General features: G+C 45.8%; 1 protein-coding gene across 1 annotated transcript in view; it reads left to right on the top strand.

Annotated features, from left to right (window-relative positions):
• Nucleotides 1–12,166: 12,166 nt before the first annotated feature.
• The window catches only part of RANBP3 (RAN binding protein 3), a 52,847-nt gene continuing 47,049 nt past the window's right edge, over nt 12,167–17,964 (top strand). The window contains exon 1 of the mRNA XM_059831712.1: nt 12,167–12,188. Within this exon, the coding sequence (XP_059687695.1) occupies nt 12,167–12,188 (22 nt within the window). The remainder of the gene's footprint in view (nt 12,189–17,964) is intronic.

Raw genomic sequence — 17,964 nt, 5'->3', positions numbered from 1 at the left:
ACTGATAATAATGCTGTCTGCTATTAAAAATGAACCATTTGCAAAGTCAAAACACAGGAGCACCTTCTCAGAGCACACAGTCGTGCACTGGGGTCCCTGGGAAAGGCCAAACGAGCTCCATCCTCACCCCTGAATGCTACACTTGTGACTTGCAGCATGGGGATGACGCTGATGCTGTGCTTGCTATCATGTCTGCTGATCCAGCTGCAGAGCTGCTCATCTTGTGGTTGCTCTTGCATGATGCTGTTCGGCATCCTGCAGACACACTGCCTTACTGGGAATGCACTCCCGGACCGCTTAGGTGGTGCTACATTGTGTGGTGCATATATATCCCACACACCCATGTATGAGGGTGTTGCTTATTTTTTTTTCGAGAGATTGACCACTTCCCTTAGCTCAGGCTGCCTTGGCACCACAAGGGCCTCACTGAAGGCTGTGGTGGGATCCTTCTAGAAAGGTCGTGCTGTCCAGCAGGTCATCAGTGGAGACAGACAGCATATCTGACCTCCAGCTGAGTGTCCTGTACAACACTGTGAACACAGGCTCTGCAGCCAGCAGCTGCAGCACAAACTTCCATGCATGGTATCACAGGGTGCTGCCCACATAAATGCTTTTCAGCAGATGTTTCTTTTCTCCTTGAGTAAGAACGATCATTTCTATATCTACAGTGAATGGTCACCTTAGAAAAATGCAAGAATAGTCTAAGATGCCAGCACTATTTGAATAGAGAAATCACCTTTATTGTAATATGCTTTTGCGAAACAGCTTTATAGATAAATTATTTTTCTTCTTTTCCCCTGCCAAAATAATAAATATCTTACTGTTTTGTTCATAGGCAGTTATAAATCTACTTCTTTACAAAGCAAAGTGCCCACTCACTCTGCAATGAATGCATTCACAAGAGCTATAGAAGATCTGGATTCAGATCTCTGCCCCATCTCGGCAGGGTCGAAAGCTATGTTTTAGGGGTGTAATCTACCTAACAGGCTATTCCAAGTGGTGAATGATCTGGGTCTCTTGTTGGGTCCAATCCAGTTTGTGTAGATAGTATGTGGTAAAGAAGAGCCAGAAGAGAAAATTGCGGCAGGGATGGCCAATGCCTGCAGGACACAGCACCGATTCAGCAACCCTGAACAAGCACAGATGAAGAAATGCAATCACAGATTTGTACACTATGGGCTTACTACCGGGGAAGCCACTGAGACCATCCCAGCTTGACTGAACAATTCAAAATTCTTCTGTCTTTCCTCATGGGTGATGTTTTCCAGCTCTTGACTCCAGTTGTTCCACATCTTTTCTGAAGTCTGTAGCATCCAGACAGGGATGCAGTACTCAAAGCAAAGCCTATTAGGAGTGGTGATTAGAACCGAAAGCTTGCTTTAATTTGCTTACTGGCAGCATTTCAGATCTCCTTAGGGTCCTTCTTTTGCAGTAGTGCCTCTTAGAGACCACAGTGATGATCCTGTAATAAACCAGCAAGACGCAGGAATGTGCTAATTCTCAAAATGTCCTGCAGTACTCTCAGCAAGACATGTAAAGAAAGCTAGGATTTTTTGGTGTCCATTATACACTAATTTGTCTGATTTTACTACACTTTATATCCCAGGCACCAAGAAAAAGAAGGTTGTGAAGGGCAGGTGGAATGAATTTGTTGTAACTCTAGAGAGGCGGTGGGAGATCACCAATCTTAATTGCTTCTCAGCTAATTTGCAGGAACCAGTTTCCACAGACCTGACCTCCACTGGGTGAAAGCCAATGAGGCAACCTGCCACAGTTACTCTGCACTTCTCATAGCCTGCCTTCTTTACAGCCCCATCACTTGCAGCCCTCCTACCTCCATCAGGATCACACTATTAGCAAGGAAGGGATGGCTCAGTTCTTCAGCAGCTTTGTACTTCTAATTATTTTAGGCCAGTGAGGTATAAGGCAGTCAGCAATGCTGCTTTGCAGAGAAGAACAGTGCCTGGGCAAGGTCCACCATTGCCCTGCGTCTTACACAGCTGATTTTCCACTTGAGACATTTCCTTTCTGGCTCTAGAGTTAAACAAGTATCAGCAGCACGGACCAGCTCTACATCAGCTTTCATAAACACACTTGATGTGGCTCTGATCTGCTGGGACCCTGAAGGACCCATTTGTGCCTCACCGTCCTCATCAGCAGAATGGCAACAATGATCTGAAGACCCTTTTTAAACGATGCTCACTTCTACTGGTTTAAAACAAGAAGTTTGACTACTGGAGACTGATACTGGATTTGTACAGAGTATTGCTGTGAAACTCAATGTAAGGTTGTTTTGCAAAACTGAGGAAGGAGGTTGATAGTACATTTTGGTCACGTTTATACTGGACTTTAAAAGTTCTGAAAGTTTTTTGTTAAAAAAGTCAGCAAAAGTGTGTTCTCTTTGGGTTTGTTTCCATCCAAATCCATGTTTTCATCTTTCAGGAAACTCTTTTTGTTGTACAGAGACAGTTGCCTCCCCCGCATAAACCTCGCAACTGAAAACTTGTGTCAGCCACCCTAGGGCTTCGTCAGTGAGAGTCTGCGTGCTAGCGCTTAGCTTGGAAAAAGGGTGACTGACCTTCCTTTAACCCGAGATGGCACCCAGCAGATGTGATGCGGAAGAAAACAGACCCAAATAAACAGGTGAGGCAGTTCACCTCCAGCATGTGAAGTGAAACCCATCTGCATGCGTGGCTTTGGGAGGAAGGAGCGCTGCAGCTATGGGCACTGATATGTAAAGCATGTCACTTTATTAAAGTGGGTAACTGTGATATTTACTGAACTGCTGAGATAAGGGCATCTTTGCTCCAGAATAAGTCTCTGTAGTTACAAACACTCTCCTTGCTCTGGGTCCCAGACAGGAGTGCAAAAAGCTGTGCTTGCACTCAGGTGCACGCAGCTGCTGGGGTCTAACCCTGCCGTCCTCTAGGGAAGCTTAGTCCATCCTTTAAAGCCTTTCAGAAAGCTTTGGTAGAGCTGAGGGGCTCTTTGGTGCTCAGATGTCTCTCTGCAATGACCCCTTACGGTCTCACAGGGGCAGGTTGCAGAGGGGCGTCCAGTTCAGCGCCCTGCATAGTGCTGTTTTCTGGCAGAGGCACCAAATGCAGTGTCACTGGTTTCTTGAGTTTCCACTGCCCATTCCAGGAGCACAGGCTGTGTTTTGACCAGGAATATTTGCCATCATCCACCCTGGTCAATACGAGGTGCCTGCATTATCCCAGGTGGTATGTTGCTGCTATGCCCCGGATTGGCCGCAGAGTAAAGTTTTAGGGGTAGGGTGATGGAGATAGTCCCAACTCATCAGTGAAGTAGGAGTTTGTTGCTCGTCTTGTGTCACTGCAGGAATCTATCACTATTGCCTGTGTCCTTTTCCTGTAAAGCTCTGGTATGCTGCTGTTTCCCCATAGCTTCTCCAGTACGATGTCTCTTGGGCAGTGCCTCCTATAATCTTCCTGGAGGTAAGAAAGATGTGCTGGTGTAAGCGGTAGCAGGAGAAGTATTGAGGGAGACTTCTGACAAGTTGTTTGGTACCTCTGCACCTGCCCTCTCCTGTGGCCATAAAGAACATTGATTTGAGAAATGAGGGCAGGCGTGCTGCCATCCCTGTACCTTAGGATCTTCCCCCACACCCTGACCTCATCTTCTCCAGTGCCCTGGCCCTTCGTGCTGTCTGGTGCGAGAGCATGTGCCCAGCCCGTCCACTCTGGCTGAGCAGAAAGTTGCTGTGTCCATGCCTAATGCCTCCCAGGAGCTAAACTGCGTAGGGGTATTAACTAGGGAGAAGTGTGTTTGGGTTAATGCTGTGAAGCCAGAAACACATGGGAAGCCTGTCCTGACTTGCAGCTGCCCAAGAGGGGTCCTAAGAGGGGTCAGGGTTGCTGTAGTTGGTGGTTAACTTAGGTTTAGTGCCCTGTTAACAAAGGTATAGTGCCCTGCTCAGCATGGCCAGGGGACCAAATACTTACCCTAAGCTGGAGTCAGAGCTGAACACTCAGGGCCCCTCTGGAGAGGCCCTTCACCAGATCCCTTTATCTGTGTGCATCATGCTCTGCTTACTTCAGAATCTTCTCTGACATCTCAAGTGTAGGAAGGTGCCATTTAGAATAAAAATTGGAATTCACATATTCAGTGCTTTCCCAAGAAAGCATTCTAACTGCCCAATCACAAAACTGTCGCGGCAAAAGTCATGGTGGCTGATAACCCCAACTAGCAACATTAGCGGACAGACACTGATTATGAGACACATTAGCACCACATCCCAAAGCTTTTATTTCCTCCTTAATATACACTACAGTTTTGAATATCCACGGACTATATTTCTAATTTCCCCAATCATTTCTGATGATATTTTTGCAGCGCTAGGTTTTGAAGCCAAGACAGGCCTTTACTGCTTTGGTTACAGTCAAAAATGTTCCAGACTCCTAGAGAATCTTTAAAAACATCATGGAGGTAAAGAAGACAGAAGAGACCAAAGATATTGACTGTTTGCAGGTGCATCCGCAAACTTGTCTGTTAAATCATTTCCCTGGAAGAGCCACCCTCCTGCTGTACAGCCTTTGCATCCCTGAACCCGTGCACTATACGCCTGCAGATGTACGGCCTTTCTTTTGCGGTCTAGTGCAACACCTCTACACTTAGATGGGCTGGAATCCTGGGGTCCGGTGCTACAGCACGGGGTACCAGAGCAGGTATCCATTTAGAGATGCTAAACACAGAGGCAAGAACACAGGGAATTGTATGAGCATAGCCAAAACCAAAGAAGTGAAATTTTTCAGTAAGAAATTGTGAAAAATCAAGTGCTTGCTTCCCCATCTAGTGGTTACGTTCAGAAGGAAGAATGCTCCAGTACAAATTAGCTGCTGCTCTCTGGAGGCTGGGGCTGTGTGCATGCATCTTTGGGAGTGAACTCCAGGATCAAACACCACAAATGTGGTCTTACATGTTTTTGCACGTTGATCCTATTCAGATGGACAGGCAGTTGCAGCTACAACTGTCCACCTCCTCTTCCTCTTCCACCTGCAGAGCTCATTTCAGACAGTCTTTTAAGAATGAAAGAGATCAAATATATCACAGAATCATAGAAAGATATAGGTAGGGCAGGACATTTTGTACATTAACTTGCCACTTGAAACAAGGCTGGCTTCAAAGTTGCATCTGGTTACTCAGTCGAATTTGGTCCAGTCAAATTTGAAACTCACTGAGGATGGAGATTCACTACATCACTGGTCCATATGCCAGTACTGCTCCACCACCTTGGGAAAGCACTTCAAGAAAACAAAGTCCTAGGAAAAAAATGCTCTCCAGTCCTGTCAGAGAATGGGCATAAAACTCCCTTTTTGCTTGCCCACTGTGCTGGCTGTGGAGGAAATGCTGTTTGCACTTCAGCTCTTAGGTTGTGCCAAACACAGGCCAAAACAGCCAGGGTCTCCCAGCAATGCAGGGAGGTGAGTGAGATTTCTAAGCCTTTTAGTTCAGCCCCTGAATAGCCCTAATTACCGAAAGCCTTGCTCACACTTTCAGGCTCCATTGTCATGTAGCACCCACACAGAGCTATGAGGACCACCAGCGCATTGATTCGAGTCCTGGACCAGTGTGCCTGGAGGGTCAAAGCCCGGGAGCAGCATTCATGTTTCCAGTGATTTAGAGATGTGAACCACAGACTACAAACCCTTCTAAGGCATTTCTTTGTGTTTGTGAGTGGGCTTAGTTGCCCTGGCACACATGCATTTTGCTGAAAGTGAGCCACACCTTGCAGTGGCCCAACTTGCTTCCTCCGAGAGAAAACATCAGCTTTTCCCAGAAAGGCAGCTTCAATGATCCCCACTGCGGCATTTTGTGCCCACAGGTCCGGTGTTTTGGCACATCCCTTCAGCCTCTCATGGTAAGCCCTCTTCTCTCAGGGCCTCTTCTCTCAGGGCCTCGGAAGCCTCCTCCTTGTTATTCCAGACCACCGTCTAGTGGGTGCTGGTGATCACACCCCAGCCACGGGAGAGGGCTACGCGATGGCCCATGGAGGCCAGGTTGCTCTTCTGAGCTGACCCATAAGCGATGCCTGGGTGAGCAGGGCTGTGTGCCAGCGGGAAGTCATTTAAATTCTAGAGTTTCACTCAGCTGGGCTGTTTGTTACATGCCAAGCAATTAACACAAAAACATTCCCCTTCATGTCAGTGGTGCATTGCCCCATGCTGTTACAGGGTCTGCAGCTGAACTTGCATACAGTTCCTGGAAATGCTGAGTAAGCCCCATAATAATATTCCCTTATTTTTATAAGCCAGGTTCAGTTCTGCAGTGTATTGAGCATGTGAGTAGCTTCACTTGTCAATCAATCCACTGATAGGACCTATTGATCCTTTCACCGTAGCAAGTATTTTACCTTGTAGATTTTCCCACTGAAATCATTTTGAATCCTTGCAGATGAGGATATTAGAAGGAACTGAATTTTATAACAGCCTCAAAACCTTCTGAAACCATACCAGATGCCAGAGAAGAGACAAGGTGGAGGCTGTGTCGGTGGTTGGTTCCTCACATGGGCTTCCTCAAAACTGTCAGGAGATGACCTCTTTCCTTACAGCTGGATGGCTTTCCTTCCTCAGGGAAAAACCTAAGGCTCAGTCCTCCCTAAGTGGGAAATAAATGTTTCATAAGAAATCACCTGCTGAGTTAGAACCTCTGAAAACATTAATGGTGGTAACCAACATCACCGTCATGTTGTTAAAGACCCTCACAACAGCTTATGTGCAACTGTTAGTTTCCAGTGATGAACCACTGCCTTCACAGTTGCATGTGCCTTGAAATCAGGCCAACAAATGTGTTTTCTTTATTGTTGTGATTTCCAGCAAGCAAATGTTTGTAAATCTGTGACTTGGCAGCTGTTCATTAACCCAATGTCATTAACACAGCAGTTTCTGGCTGAGTGTCACGATGCCACAGGAGGTCTCAGCAGTCACAAAAGGGATCAGGATTCTAACAAAACATCATTCTGAACTGGGTCTAGAAGACCCACAGAAATGATCTGGCAGCTGGGAAAGCCTGTGGCATTGGCCAACTGAGTTTGGCATAAACCCATGCTGCTGCTGAAAAAGGAAGCCCTATCCTTCCTGAGGTTGCTTGTCCCTGCCGGCTCTCTTGTGCTATAAGGAATGACTCCTCTGAGAAATAACCCCATCAGTGCAGAGACAAGTTAAAAAAATAGGTTTTCAACTGGATCAGTTCCAGCAGAACCTGACTTACACCGAGTCCTGGATATGCTTCCCAATTAATAATGGTCACTGTATCACTGAAAATCATAGAAGTGCCGGTAGAAGAGACCTCTGGAGGCCTCTGGTACAACTTTCTGCTTGAGCCAGGTCCACCACCAACAGCAAACAAGGTGGTGTATCTACGGAGCAGACAAGGTGGTATATCTACTGAGCAACATGGTGTGAACATCTAGTGACTACCTTCTTTTCCAGGGCACTGATAGAGCAATAAAGTTGAAAATGAGATCATGATTACCTGTGGTGCTGTCTTCACTCCAGAGCCTCTGTTTCTTTTCTTGCTGATGAACGCTTACAGCTATGGATCGAAATGCCAAGTGATGCTATTACTATCATCCTATGGAACACAACGCTGTGTAAATACTTCAGGGTCTGAGCTCATCCAAATTACAAAGTCTCAGAACTAGAAAGCCTTCAAACAGGGTGGATTGGGGGTTTTTTGGGGGGTTGGGTTTTTTTTTTTTTGAGAGCTCAGCCATGGAAAAATATTTAATTTGTCAAAGTCATAGTGACTTTTAGGCCATGTCCCTTTAGAAATGCTGACCTAACAATAGTACTAATCAGAAAGTATGGCATTTATAGTATCTTAATGGCATGCACCCAAAATAGATTCTAGTTATATCAGCAAGTTGACAAGCTCACAGGGTACAGATAACTCTTGTAATTAATTTCTAAAAGTCACAGGAACTGTAAAGTTGGTGTGGGTGGAGTTTACTTTTTATTGAAATAATAAAGTGCCAGAATCACATTTACCCTGGTATTATTATAGACTTACTTGAAGGTAAATTAAATCAGAATCTGGCCTTCAAACTCTGTTAGGATAAAACTGTTAATTTTCCTCTCTTATGTTAATGATGCTGGCGAAGTGTTGGCTCTAATTAGAACATGAATAGAGAACACACTGTGACCTGCTGGCTCTTAAGGTCTAGTGAGTGGAACTTTCTGAGATACGTTCTTGCTAAATCACTTCCCTTAACTAGGTCACACCACCCACTGTGCTCGTACCACGTATTCATTAGAGAAGCACAGTACAGTAATTCCTATAATTAAAGTTGCCCGACACTTCCATGATAAAAGCATGTTCACGGTTTCTTATAGGTTTAGCAGGCTTTAATGGTCTGAAGTGAAATTTTCTGTAATGGATATCTGTATCAGAGTAACAGCTTAAATTCAAAATGTAATTATTGTTTTTTAGATACTCACATAATGGGTAATTACTCTCACACCTTTTCAATATTAGTGTTCGGCTCAGTTTGTAGGACATGTCTGCTTTGGGACAGGAACTTAATTCCATAAAAACTGGAGCTAAGTCAGCCACATCGTGTATCCCCGAAAATTATGGTTCCCATGTTATTAGAGACATGCTAATCTTTTCAGCTAAACTCTCTGCAAATTGTCTGCACCAAACGTGATCCAGTTCTCCAGGGAAGAGGCACTGACACGTCTAGACCCACACACAGACTCAGGCTGCCATTTGGACATCACACAGCTGCCAGCGCTAGTGCCTAGCCCTGTAAGCTACCAGTGGACGTGCACGAAACGAAAAAATCTTACAAAGCTGTTCAAAGTCTAAGGCCATGATCAGAGATGATGTTAAAATCAGCTTTAAGTCAGCTGGGATCAAATAAAAAATGCTGCAGCCTTATGACCAGAGTTTCAGTAATATTGCGTGGGGCTAATTCTGATTTAGCAGTGTTGGTGTTCTCTGTCGGCTCACTGTGACAACAGGTATTCAAAGACCTGACCTAAGGCCCTGTCTGCCAGCTACTTTCTCCTTGCTTTCTGCTCTGCCCACTCTCAGGTTCCAGCACCTGCACTGCTGGTACGTGGTCTCAGACCACCTACCCTCCTATGCTCTTAGGTGCTTGCTGGGTATTTTCTCGGCTGTTGTTAGTTGTGAAAAGTTGCATCTAGTCTCTGAAAAGTTGTATTTAATCTCTGAGTGCAGCTGCGGCTTTACCTATCGTGATGAAATTCCTGTTTTTTCCTCTTCAGGAAGCAGATGCAATGGTGCTCACTGAGAAGTTAACTGCCCAACCTCCCTTTTTACCCTCCTTACAGGCATTATGCATCAGGCTTTGCATTCAAATACTTTGTATTCAGACTCTGCACCAAACACAGAATAATTAATTAATATTAATTATTATTAATTTCCTTGAACGATTTTCTCTGCCGTGTCCCTTTTATTTTAAGCCTTGGATCCTCTCCAGAATTTAGATGCTTAATCCCCACGGAAGTCAATGAGTTCAGCAGCCTTGAGGATCTGGGACTTCTTCTAGACAAACAATAATTTTCCACATATTTCCCATCATTAGCTCCAGAAAGGAGAGGTTCCTGCTCAGGCCTAACCCAAACGCTTCTGAAGCCTTGCTATGTGTCCTCCAGGTATCTGCGGCTACCATGGCCAGAGCCCTGCCCTCAGAGACCCCAGGGATGACTTGCTCAGGACCCCATAGCACATCAAATAGTGGCAAGTTTATTTAAGCCAGGGAAGGATGGCAGGACCCATCTCGGGTGAAAAGCAACACTCTTAATGGTATTTTTCTTCTGCCTCGGTAGCCTGCTGAGTGAGAGGTTAAAGAGAGTTGCTTAAAGTGTCCCCTTGAATGTGGACGTGGCCTTCCCTGATCTCCAGGACCTTTTAAAGATGATGGAGTGTGTCTGCTCAGTGACATCAGTGTCTGCTCAGTGACACAGCCTGCTGGGTCCCATGGACTTGTGTGGGCTGAGAGTTCTCAAGAGATTCTTGACTTGGTCCTGTCTCTGTCTGAACCCTGTCTCTAAGCAGAGAGGCCTGGGAGACCTCCTTGGCGGACAGTGAGACAAAGACAGCATTTGATGTCCCTTGCCCGTTTCAACTCTAGTTTAGCTTTGGCTTTCCTAATACCATCCCTGCATGCTGAAGAAGTATTTCTGTATTCCTCTTTAGTAGTCTGTCCTTGCTTCCGTCTCCTGTATACACATTCTTCTGTTCATTCACAAGTTCTATTTTTAGCCGAGTTTGTCTCCCGACATATCTACTTATTTCCCTGATTGCTGGGACAGACTGCTCTTGTGCTTGGAGGAAGATGTCCTTAACGTGCTACCAGTTCTCTTGAGCTCCTTTGTCTTTCAGAGCTGCCTCCCACAGCATCTCACCTCACCTATTCCTGAAAAACCCAAAGTCAATTCTCTTGAAGGGTCTGTAGTCTGCCATTTGGCTTTCTCACTCCCCTCAGGATCCTGAAGGCCACAGTTTCATGGTTGCTACAGCCAACACTGCCATTCATTATCACATCCCCAAACAGTCCTTCCTTGGTCATGAGTACCAGATCCAGGAGGGCACCCAGCTAAACTAGATGGCCCGTCCAGCAAGTGTGGTAAGAATTTGTCCCTAACACCCTTTAGAAAACACCTGGATTTCTTGTGCCCACTGTGTTGCTCATTCAACAGATAATGCAGTTTGCACTAGTAATCATAGAACTCCAAATAGTATTGTCTGATCTACAGAAAAGTTCCACCCAATGCTGACAATGGACACTGTATTTTTTCTAAATCGGTGCCATTCATTTATTCTTACTAACTTTTGCCAGTCCTGCTGTTGTATTCCTGATGGAAAATTCTCCTAGCAGCTAAACCAGTTGGTTTAGATGCATGGTACTTGCAAGGGACCAGCAGCCTGGCCCTTGGATTCTGCTCTACACTAGTGTGGTATCTTGTGAGGGATGTATTCAAATGATCAGGCACTATGCGTGCTGTCCTTACACGGTGCCACCACCTTGAAGCAATCACCAGGGGTGAGACTGAAGTCGTGTACCTCTTGGTGTCTACCTCTGAGCTAGCTGCTGCTGGCTCCCTTACTCATGAGTAGAGACCTAGTCAATGCAGTCAGGGGAAAGAAGCCAACAAAATATGGGGCACCATCAGGAGAACAACGAGAGCGCCAGAGTGTGGTTATCTACTATATTGTCTCTATACTGTATTCACTATGCAGCAGCATTTTGTGGCCATATAAAGCCTTGGTGCAGCTATATTTTGAGCAGTGTGTGCAGTCCTGGAGATGGCAGAGTTAGAAGTCACAGAGAAGGGCAAATATCAATCTTTGAGATGGAGCAGCAGCCTTCCACAAACTGGAAGGGTTTGAGTTCTTCAGTCTGGAGAAAAGGCTAGGAAAGATACGGTCGAGGCTTATACAGACACAGAGTAGGTAGCTGAATGGAGGATTACTGGCCAGGAAATCCTGCAGGACTGTAACTGTGAGGCACTGTGAAAGCAGTAAATGGGAATCGAGGATCCGTTTAACTCGTGAACTTCTGGGTCCTGCAGCCATGGGAGGCCATGGAGGCAGGCCAGAGGGCAGGGCCAAGCAGCCAACAGAAAGATCCATGGGCAGCCCGCCTCAAAAGCCCCTGTCTGACGACGGCAGGTGCTGGGGGCCTGCACGGGGACCGGGCCGCTGAGAGCGATGGGGCGCACAGGGTCCCCCTAACCTGTCGCCACAAGGGGACCGCAGCCAGGCCGCCCGCTCGAGCCCGACCCAGCCGGCACCGCGGAGACCTCGGGCCCAACCGGGCCGCCCTGCCGAGCCGGAGGCAGCACCCGAGGGACGCCCGGCACCGGAAGCCTGCGCCGCCGCACCCCACCCGGCCCCAGGCAGCCCGGCCCTGCCGCCGCCGCGCCTCAGCTGACGGGCGGGCCGCGCGCCGCCCTCCGCCCCACCCCCGCGCATGCGCAGCGGCGCGCCCCGGCCGGCACCACCCGCGCCGGGGCAGAGGAGCGCGCCCCGCCCGCGGCCCAGAGGAGCCACCCGCGCATGCGCGATGCCGCCACGGAGCGGCCGTAAATTGGCGCATGCGCTGCCCGGCGGGGCCCGCTGTAAGTGGAAGCCGTCCGGCTGCGCGATGCATTGTGGGCGTGATTGAGGAAGTAAAATGGCGGACCTAGCGAACGAAGGTAGGCGGGTGCTGGTGGTGCGCAGCGGTGCCGGCCGCGGGCCCGCCACCGTCCCGGTCCTGCGCCGCCGCTGCCCCGGCCCGAGCCTGGCCCTGCGATCCGCTCTCAGAGGCGCGCCCGGGCGCGGGCCCGCCCTCGGAAGCGCCGCCTCTCCCTGCCCCCCGGCCCGTCTGGAGCGAGCGGCCGGACAAAGGGAGCGCCCGCCCGGCCGGGCCGCCGCGCTCCCCGCCGGCCTCGCTCTGCCCTGCGGGGCGGGTGTCCGCGCTGCCGCCGGGGTCGGGGCTGGCGGCGGGCCGCGCGGGGCGGCGGTCTGGGGCTGCGCTGGCAGGTGCCTCCCGCCGGGTGGTTGCACCGGGCTCGCGGCGCGGCGTCTCCTGGGGGCGGCGGCCGCCGGCGGGTCCGAGCTGCCGCGCTCCCTGCGCGCAGAAGGCGAGTCCGGGCGGCGCGGAACGAGCCCCGCCGCTGCCGGAGCGTGGCCGTGAGCGCTGCGCGTCTCTCCCGGGGGAGGTCTGAGCCGCTTTGTATCCCTCCTTGTCCAGTTGCTTTTTGGGGTCATTGTCCACGACTTCAGGACTGCTGTAAATCTTTCCTTAATTCCCACTCGTGTTAATCCTTCCTCTAGCTAAGGGAATAATAGAGGTGGTTATGTAAAACTCGGTGAGGTATAATAATATATTTATTATTTTTTAAGCTGAAAACCTCTGAAGTGAAGAAATAGTGGTTTCATTTTTCTCTGAAGAGGCCTAGGAAAACGGGCTGCGCTACTGTAGGGTTTTGGTATTCTGCTCCAAGGTGTGTAGAATGTTAAGTGACAACGGGCATCAACAATTTGCCTTTGAGAATGACTAACTTCCCTCAAAGTCTCTGCAGAACCAAGTTTGCCCCAGCTGTCCCTGTTGCTTATCATCATTATTCTCAGCTAATGAAAGAGGGGGGGAAATGCCCGGAAGGAGGCGAATGAAAGCATGTGAGGCCCCTTCTCTCAAGATTCTTTCGTGCATTTGAACTCTGTACCAGTGGTAATAGTTCTGATATGAACGTTAAACAACAGGAAGCAAATATCTGTTGTAGGTGTAGCTTTTGAAGATGAAGTCTACAAGCAGCTAACCACATAATTACACTGAAATGATTTGACAAATCCTGTGATGCAGCATGTTGTGGGCTGTTGACTCCCAAACTCAAGATGAGCTGTCAGTGCCTGAAGAGGCATGATAAGTGGTCTCAAGAATGGTAGTAAATAGTCAAATGTGTAATGACTATTTGTGAGAAACCTAATGACAGTATTTACATACTGTAATTGTAATGACTTTATAATAAATTTTGATGGTTTATTGTGTTCTTTTAGTACCAGAAGTTTGGGAATGGCTATCTTAAGTTGAGCAAGCCCCTCACTATACCTTTCCATTTTAGTGGGAAACACTAAGCTTAACGGGGAATGTTAAGTTACCAATGTTTATTACATCTTTTGATGCTGACTTGTCACATGTTTCTACCCCTACCTCTATATTTCTGCAGAATCATGTGGACTGTCTGTGGGAGAAAAAAAGTGTGGTGCCATATTTACTTTTTCATCTGATCTTTTTCTTTCTTTTTGCCTCTTCAGACCCTTTCCTGACTTCTGCAACTTCCCTCACCTGCTAATCTCTGTTTGTGCTCCCATCTCCTTCCAGAGTTGTCATCTTCGTCCTTTGCCATTCTGTTTCTTCTTGCAATAGGAATGTGATACAATCTTTCGTAAGATTAAGCAAGATCAGCTTGCATCTGAACTATTGTCTCTTCTGCTTATTCTAATATCATTGGCTGCATTGTCTGGTGTTAGTTTTCTTTCCTCCGGTTCCATTTTTGAGGTGTCTGTTCTTTGTATACCAGTGCAAATACATGTACTTTCTGGAATTGGCATCCTTCTGCTGAAAGGCAGTGGATTCCATGGTCTTTCTACTTGCCTTGTTTGCTGTCTCTGACATGGCAATGATGTTCTCAGGTGACTTTGATTGTTTTCTCCTCATTCTTAAACACATCAATGTGGTTTATTTCTCCAGTACTGTATGTGAATGTTTTATTTCCTTGTGCCCAGGTATTTTCGTTTGAATATATGAAGTGGCTATTTTGGTACTGATAATTCTTTGATATTCTGTTCCGTATCAATCTTACCTTGTTTGACGTATTTAATAGCTAAATGTTCATGTTTACAAACCAAGCATGGTTAAAACAAAGGTCTTAATATTCCTTAATCTTGATTGATCTGTACAACAGTGCTGTCTCATCATACTTCATTGTGAGGTGTGAAGCTAATTACTCTTTGACACGTAGTAGACCCAAGTACCTAGAAAGAGGTTTCAGTCATTCTTGCAGATTGCTTTTGCTTAGCATGTTCGAACAATAGCTTTTCCTGTCTGTTCATGCAAGTGAAACTTGCTTAGACTCTTACTTGTCTGATTACTGCAACAAACCTTCTTCTGGCCTTGAAAAGTGTTGTTTTGTTCTGCCTATGTCCTTTCATCTTACTAATGCAAAGGTCTTTTACCTGTCGCTTTTACCATGGAACCTCTTTGTTTCAATTCATTCATTGGTTTTTCCAACAGTACATTAGTTATCTTTACCTTCCAGATTCTGATGTCTGTCTTAAACGACCACTGAGATGTCAATAGTACCTCTAAGTAACCATTCTACCAATGTCCTTTAAGCTTTCAAACTATTTTAGCGGACGATCTTTCTGTGATGCATTTCTTCAAAGCTACAAGCATTCCTTCTAATATTCTCATAACTACTTCATTTTCTTCATTCTAACAGTTCCTTGATTTTTTTTTTTTCTATTCGCTTGCCTTTCCTTTTTCTCTAGTGAGTTGGTGAAACTGTACACCTACCTCTTTGTAGTGGTTTGATGGCAAGCTGTATCTTGGCAGAAGAAGGTTTTTTGGATTAAGGGGGTCCTCTACTGTAGAGAAGGAGGGTGAAGGATGAGGAGCTACAAGTGCCACTTTCCAAAGCAGTCTGTACTGTGAAGTTTCCTAGGAACAGCTCCTGGTCTTGGCATTGCCTCTCATCGTGAGAGGAGATTAGCTGCTAAGTGTGGAGCTAATGAAAAGGAAGAGAGAATAGTGAAGTTTGATCAACTTTGTCACAAAGATTGAGTGATGTTGTGATAAAGGCTTTGGGGACACCCATTGTGAGGAGTTTGATCACTGAAAACCAGGGTTTTGGAATGGTAGGCACAATTGTTATTGTTACTATTGTATAAAGTAGTTACTGAATGGTATTAGAAATTTTCTCTGAAGTCTTTGGTATTCTAGTCTTAAAACTGACACTTCACACCTGTGGCAGTGAAGTATCACGGAGAACTAAACAACTTTCCATCAGGCATATATTCACGTAAACCTGAATGCTTTTCTCATTAACTTGCTGTTAATACACAACTAGTAATTTGTTTATATATAACTGGCTGCTGAAGCTGCTCTTTAGATGATAGGATCTCCTTGTGTTGAGAATGAATTACTTTATCACCTTTGTCATTGAAAAGGTGCAAGTTTTTCTTAGAGCTAAAACTTGATGGCTTTCTTCACATTTCCATTTCAGGAGGTGCCTACACCACCTGTGCTAGCAAACTCTCTCCTTAGACACCAAACGCGATTTATTTGGCTTTACGAGATTGCTAAGCATGCAGTTCATGATCTTAACAAGTTTACTGTGTGTAACTGCCTTAAATGTACAGAAGACAAGAGAATCGAAGCAGTTCCTGTCAGAGTAAAAGTATCACTCCTTTGCCAGGGTTGTATGATGCTGACATTGCTTCTGTGCTTTTTCTGGGGTTTTTTGCCCTGACTGTACAATTCTACTTGCCTTACGGTAGCTTTTGGAGAGAGAAAGGTCTGTTGTTACTTTGAGGGGAAGAGCTGGCATGCACCACTGTCCCTGATGTTTGTAGACCCTACAAAAAAGAGCTTTTTTCCCCATGGTGGTTTACTTCAGATAAACTAGTGGATGCAAAGTTAGACTGAGTGATTCGGTTTGGGGTTTTTTTGAGATGTCCTAATAATTCACACCCAAATGCCATAAAGTACTATTTCATTTACAAGGTAGAACTGTCTAAATACTTTTTTGTTAACATTTTTTGGAGTTCTTTAGAAATATTTTATCTACATTGCAAAGTAGTTGGGCTGCCTCATGGTTTTCTTCTTCCCGTCAAGTGAAAATAAGCTACTTTTTTCTGTTTCTGACTTGTAACTTTTGCTTTATGTGAAGTACCTGAGCTGCAATAGTAAAATTACCTAATGCAGAGGGTAACTTATTTCTATTAATGCCACAAGGGCTTGGGAAATGGAATAACATGTGCTCTGCAAACACCAAAGGTTTGTGCATTAAATGTGGTGTATGGAATTTTTATTTCATCTTAAATATGTAAAAGGCATTCTACTTTCCCATGCCAGCTGTGGAAGTATGGTCTGGAAGTAGCCTGCTTACTTATGCTGCGGGAGACACAAATAAAGGTTTGAAGGTGAAACCAGATGATTTTCTTCATAAGACACAACTTATCAAAGTTTTGAAAATGAGGCAGAAGTATCTTTTTTCCGATGTCAGTTATACTCGCCATGACATCACTTGTGAAGTCTGGCTATAAATGATCCTGCCATGTTTCTTGTACTTTCCGAAATGAAGTATGATTGGACTTTGCTTGTGGGGTCTTTTTTGGAGATCATCTGTTGGTGTGGTAGCTTGCTCATTGCTCTCGGTCTATTTGTAGCTATGGGAAGAGAAAAGAGTCTTATTTTGTTATCAACACCTCTAGAATTTTATAATGCCACAAATTGCCCGTATCTCTTTTAATGTTTTTTTAGCATGATTATTCTGCTCTTTATAACTTAAATAGTATTAAGGTGAAAAAAACATTTTTGCGGCCTGAGCTGTTCAAATAAGCATAATTAAACTGAACTTTGAACTTAATTTTTTCTTGACCCTCATAAGCTTTTCACAGGCAATAAATTACCACTGAATATTTTTGGTGAGTTAACAACCTAATTGCTGTTCTCCTTTTTAACACTCTTTCATTGTTCACAGGTATGATCTACTTTTCCTCTCAGGTGATATATTATAATGAGCTAAAGTCAGAGCAGTTGGTCTCAACTTGTATGCTTTTCGTGTTGAAGATTGCTTCTTCAGATCCAAGCAAGGACTCGCTTGCCTGGAAGTTTCTCAGTGGTTTTTTTTCCTGCCTCTCATAGGTGTCCATGTAGTCAGGCACTTTTGCACTTTTAAATGTAACTTGGAGTAAATTTAAAAAGAAAATGTTTAAAACAGTGTAGTAATTGGCTTTAAAAATCAATTCACTTCATAATAACATGGCTACAGCAGGTCTGGTGAGAACTTGAGAGTTGTTTTCCTTGCATGAGGCCTGGATTCCTTCTAAAATCTAAAGATTAATCTGAGTCACCAAGATGGTTGGTGATCTGGGTTGCATGATCTGTGAAGAGAGGCCGAAAGAACTGGGCTTCTTCAGCCTAGAGAAGAGAAGGCTTCCGAGAGGCACATTTGGAGCAGGGTCTATGAGGAGGTCATTAGAAAGACAGAAGCAGGCTCATCATCGCAGTGGTGCGTGTTGGAAGGACAAAAGGTGAGAGGTGGAACAAGATGTTCAGACTGGATATAGGAGAAAGGTGGGGGTTTTGTGTCTCTTCTTCACCGTAAGGACAGTCAAGCAGTGGAAGAGATTACCCTGGGAGGCTGCTCAGCCTCCATCCTTGGAAGGTAAGGCTGGACTGGATAACCTGATTAACCTGGTCTG

Source organism: Gavia stellata, chromosome 32 (assembly GCF_030936135.1).
Source record: "Gavia stellata isolate bGavSte3 chromosome 32, bGavSte3.hap2, whole genome shotgun sequence".
In the NCBI taxonomy this organism is placed as follows: domain Eukaryota; kingdom Metazoa; phylum Chordata; class Aves; order Gaviiformes; family Gaviidae; genus Gavia; species Gavia stellata.
Note: the sequence above shows the minus strand (reverse complement) of the source record. Positions and strands in the feature narration are given on the sequence as shown.